The 10,023-nt window shown below is 44.6% G+C and overlaps 1 protein-coding gene across 1 annotated transcript in view; it reads right to left on the bottom strand.

Annotated features, from left to right (window-relative positions):
* Window positions 1-6,465: 6,465 nt before the first annotated feature.
* LOC125289337 overlaps window positions 6,466-10,023 on the bottom strand; it is a 6,362-nt gene continuing 2,804 nt past the window's right edge. The window contains exons 5-6 of the mRNA XM_048236091.1: window positions 9,380-9,414; window positions 6,466-6,809 (exon numbers count right to left, since the gene is read on the bottom strand). Of these exons, the coding sequence (XP_048092048.1) occupies window positions 6,645-6,809; window positions 9,380-9,414 (200 nt within the window). The 3' untranslated portion in view covers window positions 6,466-6,644. The remainder of the gene's footprint in view (window positions 6,810-9,379; window positions 9,415-10,023) is intronic.

Here is a 10,023-nt window from a genome sequence, read left to right as displayed (position 1 = left end):
GACGATGTGAATTAGTGACAGCTGTTGTCGCGGTAAACTTAAGATCCTGTCTCTAAATAGTGTAGATAGGCCTACTTGCTATGTTGCTTGATTTTTCTGTAATAAATGCAGCCTGTAGCCTAGGTTACTTCAGCAAACCCAGACCAGTTGTGGCATCAGTTTAAACTTTTAAAAGCGCAACAGTGAGAGGCTTTTTAGCGCAGTCTCACTTATCATTGATGAGCACAGGAGCAGGCTGACACCTGAGCATGTTGAAATGATCACCTTTGTGAAGAAGAATCTCCCCATCATGCTCAGACTGCAGCCAGGGCAAACAGTAGAAATTGAAGGGAGTATGGAGATGGAGCAGTAAAGTGTGGAGGAGATACTCAGTAGGCAATACTGTAGAAGGTGTGACAGTTATTTGGGTTGTTATAGCCAATTCAGTGTGTGTGTGTACATTACATTACATTTGGCTGACGCATTTTTAGCCAAAGCGACTAACAACATGGTAAACAGTTTAAGTTTTAGAGCAATTCTCAACAATTTTAGGACAATTTAAAAAACATTATAGTACAGAAAGAATAAGTGCATCAGTGAGTGCTGGTTTTAACAGTGTCAGTTTAAGACAGCTGGTGAGTGCTAGGATCAGTAAGACTTGTTGTAAGTGTTGCTATGAGAGGAGATGTTCTCTAAAGAGCTGGGTCTTCAGGAGTTTTTTGAAAGTGGAAAAGGATGTCCCTGCCCTTGTAGGAACTGGCAGTGTGTTCCAACCAGGAACAACAGATGAGAAAAGTTTGGATTGGCTTGAGCGTACGGTGGTAGAGCTAGACGTCGTTCGTCAGAGGGAGCGCAGCCGGTCTGGAGGTAGTGTAAGTCTGTATGAGGGCATTCAAGTAGGTGGGAGCAGAACCGGAGACTACTTTGTAGGCAAAGCGTTAAGAGACTTGAATTTGATGCGGGCCGCCATAGGTAGCCAGTGTAGCTGGATGAGCAGCGGGGTAACATGTGCCCTTTTGGGTTGGTTGTAGACCAGGCGCCGCCCGCCGTTCTGGATCATCTGAAGTGGTTTCACTGCGCAGGCTGGGAGACCTGTCAGGAGGAACATTGCAGTAGTCGAGTCGTGAGATGACTTTTGCCTGAACCAGAAGTTGGGTAGCATCTTGAGTCAAGTAAGTCCTGATTTTCCGTTATGTTGTAGAGTCTAAACGGCATGACCGGGCTTACTGAGGCAACATGATCTGAGAAGTTTAGTTGGTTGTCGAGAACAACTCCTAGATTTCATAGCAGTCCTGGTAGGTGAAACAGACAGGGAGTCAAATTTGATGTTGATGTCGTGGTGTATGGTAGGTTTAGCTGGGATGACCAGCAGTTCAGTCTTTGAGAGGTTCAGCTGTAGGTGGTGTGCCTTCATCCATGTAGCTATGTCTGAGAGGCAATCCGAGATCCGTGCTGAAACCAAGGGGGTCATCAGGTGGAAAGGACAGATAGAGCTGTGTGTCGTCTGCATAGCAGTGGTATGAGAAGCCATGCTAACGGATAGTCTGTCCCAAGGAGGTGGTGTAGATAGCAAAGAGAAGGGGCCCAGCACTGAGCCCTGGGGACCCCTGTGGTGAGATGGTGAGGTGCAGATAGCTCACCAAGCATGATACGTTAAACAAGCGTCCTGTGAGTGGTGGGATTCAAACCAGGAGAGAGCAGAACCGGAGATTCCCATGTTAGCGAAGTATAGAGAAGGATCGCGGTGATTAACCGTGTCAAAGGCAACCCGATAAGTCAAGCAGAATGAGTACTGATGACCCGGCGGTAAGCCCTGGCTTCTTTAAGGCTTCTGTTACAGACAGCAGAGCCATTTCGGTAGAGTGGCCGCTTTTGAACCCAGACTGATTTGTATCCAGAAGGTTGTTCTGTGAAAGGAAGTCAGAGATCTGTTTGGAGACTGCTCGTTCAATGCCTTTGGATAGGAAAGGCAGGAGTGAGACAGGGCGGTAGTTCCTGACTTGAGCAGGGTTGAGAGAAGCTTTCTTAAGTAACGGTGTTACCCGGGCCATTTTGAACGCTGTTGGAAATGTGCCGGAGGTTAGCGAGGCATTGATCACATGTGTGATAGCTGGAGCGATGGTCGGGCTGATGGACTGAAGTAGATATATACATAGATACCGGCTAGATCTTGTTAGGCATGTTTAAGTTAGGCTAATGAACATGTTGCATTCTATACGGCCTGATTATGTAATTCTTTAAGCTACATAGCCTGTCTCCAGTTTTCCTCAACTTGACTAATTAAGAAGCGATAATAGGATATTTCACCGGCATATCATTAAAATGTCCAGAAAACGAAACCGCACCACTTTTTTCTAGCGGAAACTCTGACACACACATGTACACACACACACACACACACACACCTTCCTCTGCTGTCTCTGTGGGTTCAGCATCAGACTCATCTACGGCAGCTGTAGTGAAAACAAACAAACACACATATAGAATTAATCACAATGTGCCGAGATATGCAACAATAACACACACACACACACACACACATAAACAAACACATAAACACACACACACACAGAAAGTAAGAAAGAAAGGTAATGGTTACCTGTGATGGTTAAGTAGGTGGCATTGTAAAAGACCATGTGGTCCCCAGGCTGCCTCCCACAGTAGTAAAGTCCAGAGTCAGACACACTCACATCTCTGATCTGTAATGTTGAGGTGTTATAGTCCACTGATGATGTGAAGCGCTTGCTGCGGAATCCATTGTAGTAATTTGCGCCGCTGGCCTGATGCGTCTGCTGGCTGTAGAAAGTTGTGAGGATGGACACTGGAGTGGACAGGTTGGTCTGTCTCAGCCAGGTGACTGAGGTGAATCCCGTCTCCTTTACGCCAAATGAACAGTTCATCTGGACCGACTGACCCTCACGCACCACCACTGAGGTGGACATGGACATGGAGAACACAGCCAGCAGCACACCTAACACACACACACATGAACACACAGAACAAGAGAGCAAGTGTACTCAGATTCCCTGATTGGGTATTAGACTGCAGCACTGTAACACCAATAGTAATGTGCACACTATGATGTGTGTGTGTGTGTGTATGTGTATAAATATACAGTATATTTTAAATACTGTAACTGTAATGTGCACACTATGGACACACTATGGACACCTTTGCACGTTGAGTTTGGCCATTAAATAGCAAGTGTTGGACACTGACGTCTAGAATAAGTGAACACTGACTGGCTAACCTTGAAGCACCCTTCAACATGGTGTGTACGTGTGTGTGAGTGTGTGTGTGTGTGTGTGCGTGTGCAGGGTAGTTGAGTCCTCTAATGAGTGAGTTTAGTTTAGAGAGGACGTGATGATGACCTGATGATGATCACACAGACCCGCCCACTCTGTCTCCCTTCAAAAGTAGACCACACACACACCCACACATACATACATACACACACACGCTCACCCACGCACACATACACACACACAGTAACACATACACACAAACGCCTGGCATGCACACACTAACACACACAGAGGCATATATACACGCGCACACACACAAACACACATGAATGCAGGAACACGCATTCAAAACACTGTTGTTGTTTAGTGACATACACAGGGTTATCTGTAATTCCATATAACGCTATCATCATCTCTATAGTTTATGGAAGGGTGTTTAAAAAGAGGTCAGGGTATGTGTGTGTATATTTGTGTGTGTGTGTGTCTGTGTGTGTATTCATGTGTGTGCGTGTGCGTGTGTGTGTGTGTGTTGATGAGTGCAGAGGTAGTGCCTGTTGAGACTCTGACCTCCTACACTGCTACAGGCTACACTGCTAGCTTGCACTGTTATAAAACCCCACAAACCCCCTTACTGCCATGGAAGTACTAGTGGATCTGGAGAGAGGAATTATCACCCCCATTTAAATCAATGGCTGAAGCTATGCTAACCCCCCATTCAAATCAATGGCTGAAGCTATGCTAACCCCACATTCAAATCAATGGCTGAAGCTATGCTAACCCCACATTCAATTCAATGGCTGAAGCTAACCCCCCATTCAAATCAATGGCTGAAGCTATGCTAACCCCCATTTAATTCAATGGCTGAAGCTATGCTAACCTAGCCTAGAAATCTAGACGCGCCCCTAGCGGCAGCGAATTACATTTGCTGCCAGGGCTAGTCTAGCAACTCTCCGTTGGCTTGTGAGCTCCAGAAATCGAAACTTAATCAGGCCAATGATATTGTGTATAGAGTCGTTAGGTGGGCTTAACATAATGATTGATGGCAGAGTTGCAACGGTTTGGCTTGAATTCCCTGCTACTTGAAAACAAATAAGATTGATGTTGCTGCTGGCGAACAGTGTGACCGCGAGTTAAGCTTTTATTAAGTTGGCAAGCGTTTGAACTAGCCAACTAGCTCGGCTGGGGAAGCATGGGACTCATAAGCGCTGCCACTGTCTATTAGTGCAGAGGGAATTTGAAAGACAACTGATTATCCCGCCCCTCGGACTGAGCACTGCGAACGGTGAGTGTCCAGACCCTACATTGTAATGTGGGTCTGGCTCGTCAGGCTAATGCTAACCCCCCATTCAAATCAATGGCTGAAGCTATGCTAACCCCCATTCAATTCAATGGCTGAAGCTAACCCCCCATTCAAATCAATGGCTGAAGCTATGCTAACCCCACATTCAATTCAATGGCTGAAGCTAACCCCCCATTCAAATCAATGGCTGAAGCTATGCTAACTCCCATTCAATTCAATGGCTGAAGCTATGCTAACTCCCTAACCCCCCATTCAATTCAATGGCTGATGCTATGCTAACCCCCCATTCAATTCAATGGCTGATGCTATGCTAACCCCCCATTCAAATCAATGGCTGATGCTATGCTAGCTCCCATTCAATCAGTAGCTCATGCTATGCTACTTGTACAGCCTTAAAAGTATGAACATCATGTTTCCATTAGCTATCTCTCTCTCTCACACTCACACTCACACTCACACACACACACACACCTGGTCATCACCACCCACATCAGACATATGCTACTTTATGTAGCTGTTAGCAAAGACCATGAAGGCCAACTAGGGGGTCAATTCAGTGTCAGTGTGTGTGTGTCATTGTCTTGGTTGATCTGCAGTGGAAAATTAGTGTGGTTTCTGTTCTCTCGCCCACCCATAAACACACACACACACACACGCATCAGACATATGCTACTTTATGTAGTCTGTTAGTCTGCTTTTAGCATAGACCATGAAAGCCAACTACTAGGGGGTCAGTTCAGTGTGTGTGTGTGTGTGTGTGTGTGCATGCCATTATCTTGGTTGATCTGCAGTGGAAAATTAGTGTGGTTTCTGTTCTCTCGCCCACCCATAAACACACACACACTCACACTCACACTTCAGCATAGACTTGCAGGACAGGAAACCAAGATAGCAACACCACAGAAACACACACACACACACACACAAAGAAACACTTATAAATTACGCTGGGACATCAGCGCATTTAGTTGAACACATTCACACATGCACGCACACACACGCACGCACGCACACACATATGCAAAGAAACACTTAGGACATCAGCGCAGGAAGTCACGATTGTTTATGTTTAACTGTTTGTTTGTGTTTAGCTGTTTATTTATATTTATATTTAACTGTTTGTTTATGTTCAACTGTTTGTTTATGTTTAACTGTTTGTTTATGTTTATATTTAACTGTACTTTGAGCAGATGCTTTTGTCCAAATGATTACTGAATGTAACAAAAAAAAATGATGGGCTTGAAATTGCATAAAATCTCTGACTTTTAACTAAACTCAGGCCACTGCCAACGCAAACACACATAGAACACAAGTTATTTATTCACTAAACACTAAGTATAAGTATATATACTCTTTTGATCCCGTGAGGGAAATTTGGTCTCTGCATTTATCCCAATCCGTGAATTAGTGAAACACACTCAGAACACACACTAATCCCGGCACAGTGAGCTGCCTGCAACAACAGTGGCGCTCGGGGAGCAGGGAGGGGTTAGGTGCCTTGCTCAAGGGCACTTCAGCCGCTTCGTACTGGTCGGGGTTCGAACCGGCAACCCTCCGGTCACAAGTCTGAAGTGCTAACCAGTAGGCCACGGCTGCCCTAGACTGAACAACTAAACATTAAATTCATAATTTAAAATGACCACATGTTACCATGGGCCATTGAAGGCATAAATAAGAATACATTTAACAACTGTTCCTCTCTTCCAGATAATACAGTACTCTCTCTCTCTCACTCACTCACTCACTCACTCACTCACTCACTCACACACACACACACACACACACACACACACACACACACAGGGAGATAGAGCATGTAGAGGGACATGCCAACACACACTCAAAGCACACAAACACACATTCAATCCATCATTTAAAATGAAAAATGTCCCAAAATGCTGTTGAATGCAACAGTTTTTACTATAAATGAATGGCATATACAAAATAACAAAACATTAACACATACATCCACCAATGTGTGTTTCAGAAAGAGATGTGTGTGTTTTCTGGTAAATATGGTGTTTATCTAGTGGCAGCGTATAGGACGTGTGGGTTGGTACATATGCTGTTTATCTAGTGGCAGCGTATATGACGTGTGGGTTGGTACATATGCTGTTTATCTAGTGGCAGCGTATATGACGTGTGGGTTGGTACATATGCTGTTTATCTAGTGGCAGCGTATATGACGTGTGTGGGTTGTCGGTCTGGAGGTTAAAGTTGCTTCTTTTCTTCTTCTTGCCAGAGAAGGTCAAAGCTGCATAGTTCATAGAGTCTGAATCCTGAACCTGAAACATCACACACACACACACACACGAAGATGCTTTCAGTTTTGTACCCGGCGAGGTGTCATACAGATTTTAACTGTGTAATGGTCGCCATCGGCTATCTTAAAGGCCTGCTCTGTAACTCTAGTCATTTCTTCGCTGACTTCTCACTTTTGTTGTTGCATTTCTCTCCACGGAGCTCCCCCTACAGCTTTGGGGTGCATACTTCACAACCTCCTCTTTGGTCTTTTCCCTGGCTCTCCCATCTAAAAAATGAAGCCATCTCATAGCTAACCAGCATGGCTAACTGTTGCTTGAAGGGGACGTGTGTATGTCCAAAGAATTTTAAGCATTTCGTGTTTCTCGCTTGTTCTCGCTTCTCACGGGACTGACTTGCAGATTTAGACACTGCCAGGACGCTAGTGCAGATCTTGTTAGGCTAGTTTTCCGCTAGGAGACAGTAGAGGGAGCAGGGAAAGCCGTCATTCTCACCACAACAGGTCATTTTACCATCACAATGATTTCTAAACTGTGTTATTACGTAAGTTGAAAATGTTGCATAGTTCTCCTATAACAAACGATCACATATGTCCAGAAACGGATCTCTTTGACACTCTCTTAGGCTTTGTCTATTACAGGGCTCTACAGTGCGCCCATTTCACTCGCACATGCAAGTAAAAATGATGCCGTGCGAGTGCAAAAAAATATTTAGGCGCACTGGTGCGAATGACTTCTAACCATGTCAATATTTGTCTACAAAATACACCACAACATCGAGAAACATTACTGGGTGCAAACCATAGAATCACGTCGCGAATGCAGCATAAAAACTACACCACCCATCAACGTTAGCAGTTTCGCGTTGTGACTCGCTAGTAGTCGCTCTATCAAATCCAAGAGCGCGCAGAAAAAGCGGAAAGTTAGACTAGCCAGCCAAGATGCAAAGATTGAAGAAATTAGTTCTTCTATCCACCGAATTCATTGGATATAGGAGGAACAGGATGAGATTCTGAGAATGCAGTGAGAGAAGGAAAGGTAACCTAACATGCCTTTTAGCCCAGTTGACATATTGGCTGCAATATGTAAAAATATAGCTGTAGCGAACCGGCACAAAAGTAGCCTCCTGTAATACTCCCATTTTATTCAAAGGTAGAACGCTACTGACAACTCCAGGCTTCTACGCATGCTTGTTTGTTTACACCGAATACAAGCTGAAGTGCAAAACGAAAGTAGGCCTAACGTTTGCCTACTGCCCCCATCAATGCAGATATTTCAAATAAAAAAACTAAAAGTATAAAACATATATCCTTGATTAGGCTATGTTGGGTTTTGTGGAAGAGAAAATGGACTGTTTTAGTAGTAGTAGTCTTATTAGGCAGTATGCAGTCAGATAGGTCACCATGGGCATATTTGGATTAGCTATAGATGGATTCACAAATAAATAAATTGGCCTACATTTGGCAGGATACTTAATAAACAGGCTAAATGCAAATATGGCAATGTATTATATTATTTTACATTAACAAAATGTAGGAAAATAGAACAGACTGAAAATAAAGTAGGCACTGATCTTTAAAATCCTTCCTGTAGCCTAAATGTTGTCAGTCATTCTTAATATTCGCAATTGGTGCACTGGCATGTTTAACTGTTAGCTGCAGTATAATGTTAGATTATGTGTAAGTTAAGTACAGAACTGACTGTGCGCCCAAATTTTTGTCTGTGCTCCTAAATTGTTTAACTTGGGCGCACAAGTGCTCCTGAAAAAAAATGTTAGTGTAGAGCCCTGTATTAGTTCGGATTTGTTTTATATGCGACACACTTTTGTCACGATTTGCCCTCCTGTCCACACTAGACCATCATATCCGAGTCCCCGGAGTGGGCGGCCTATTGCAGAGTGGACGGTCTATTGCGGACAGTGGACAGCCTATTGCGGAGAGTGGATGGCCTATTACGGACGCTCTATTGCGGAGAGTGGACAGCCTATTACGGACGCTCTATTGCGGAGAGTGGATGGCCTATTGCGGACGCTCTATTGCGGAGAGTGGATGGGAGAGTGGATGGCCTATTGCAGACGCTCTATTGTGGAGAGTGGATGGCCTATTGCGGAGAGTGGACGCTCTATTGCGGAGAGTGGACGGCCTATTACGGACGCTCTATTGTGGAGTGTGGATGGTCTATTGCGGAGTGGACGGCCTATTGCGGAACCATCTGAAAAGAGATGTTGCCTTCCCTGATTCACTTGCCAATGGCCATGTGCTGCTTTTTGAATAGTAAACATATTCATTTGATGAGTTCAATGAAATAAACCCCTCGTGATCAATAGAAGCACTGTGTTCTATAATGTCCATCACATGAGCTAGGCTATTTTGTTTGTTTGTTCGCTCATGTGAAAGCAGCAACCGCACTCTGTTTCGGAACAAAACAAACGGACTGAGACCGCTTGGAGGAGATGGTCTCGACTCGTTTCCAATGGAACTCTAGAGCGGTTTGTTTGCAGTGAAGCAGGTGAAGCAGAACAACTCGCAAGACATTTCTGTAGCCATGTAGGCCATGAAAGCACCATTAGCCTTAGCTTAGGACCAGTGACTCACCTGGGCAGGAGGAGAGTGAGCCTGACCACTGGACTCTGGATGGAGAAACAGGAGACACAGAGATGGTCAGTTTGGATTGTTTGCTTTAAACACATAATAAGACATCCTTAAATCTCTAAACACACAATATGGAGATCCTTAAATCTCTAAACACACAATAAGACATCCTTAAATCTCTAAACACACAATATGGATGTAACGGGTAGATCAAGTGTACTACATGTCCCAAGATCCCTGCCTATGCTCCGCCTTCACCTGACTGCGAGGCTTACCTGACGTAGGGCATTCGTCTTTTTAAATTAATGACCCCGCGAAAGCTCACCTGTGCTGTCTTGCTGGGACCTGTGCTTGCTTCTTGTTGCTGTCCCTCCGAACTCATCTGCTGTACCATTTGTGTCGTTTCAGTCAACGCGTCTTATGTGTTACTTATTTTATCAGTATAAACAGACATTCACACTGGCGGGATGTTAATCCTGGTAATCACAACCAGTATTGCAGTATTGCTTTACCTCTGTCGTGGTGACTGATTCAGTGACGCATAGCTTTATTCCACGTTGTATTTTGTTGCAGCTCAACCGTGTGTTTTTGCGACTAGCGACTGCGGTTGTGCCGGTAGCGCACCTCATCTCTGTAGCCTACAGCCT

Source organism: Alosa alosa, chromosome 24 (assembly GCF_017589495.1).
Source record: "Alosa alosa isolate M-15738 ecotype Scorff River chromosome 24, AALO_Geno_1.1, whole genome shotgun sequence".
In the NCBI taxonomy this organism is placed as follows: Eukaryota; Metazoa; Chordata; class Actinopteri; order Clupeiformes; family Clupeidae; genus Alosa; species Alosa alosa.
The sequence above is the reverse complement of the archived record's forward strand: the minus strand, read 5'-3'. Positions and strand labels throughout refer to the sequence as shown.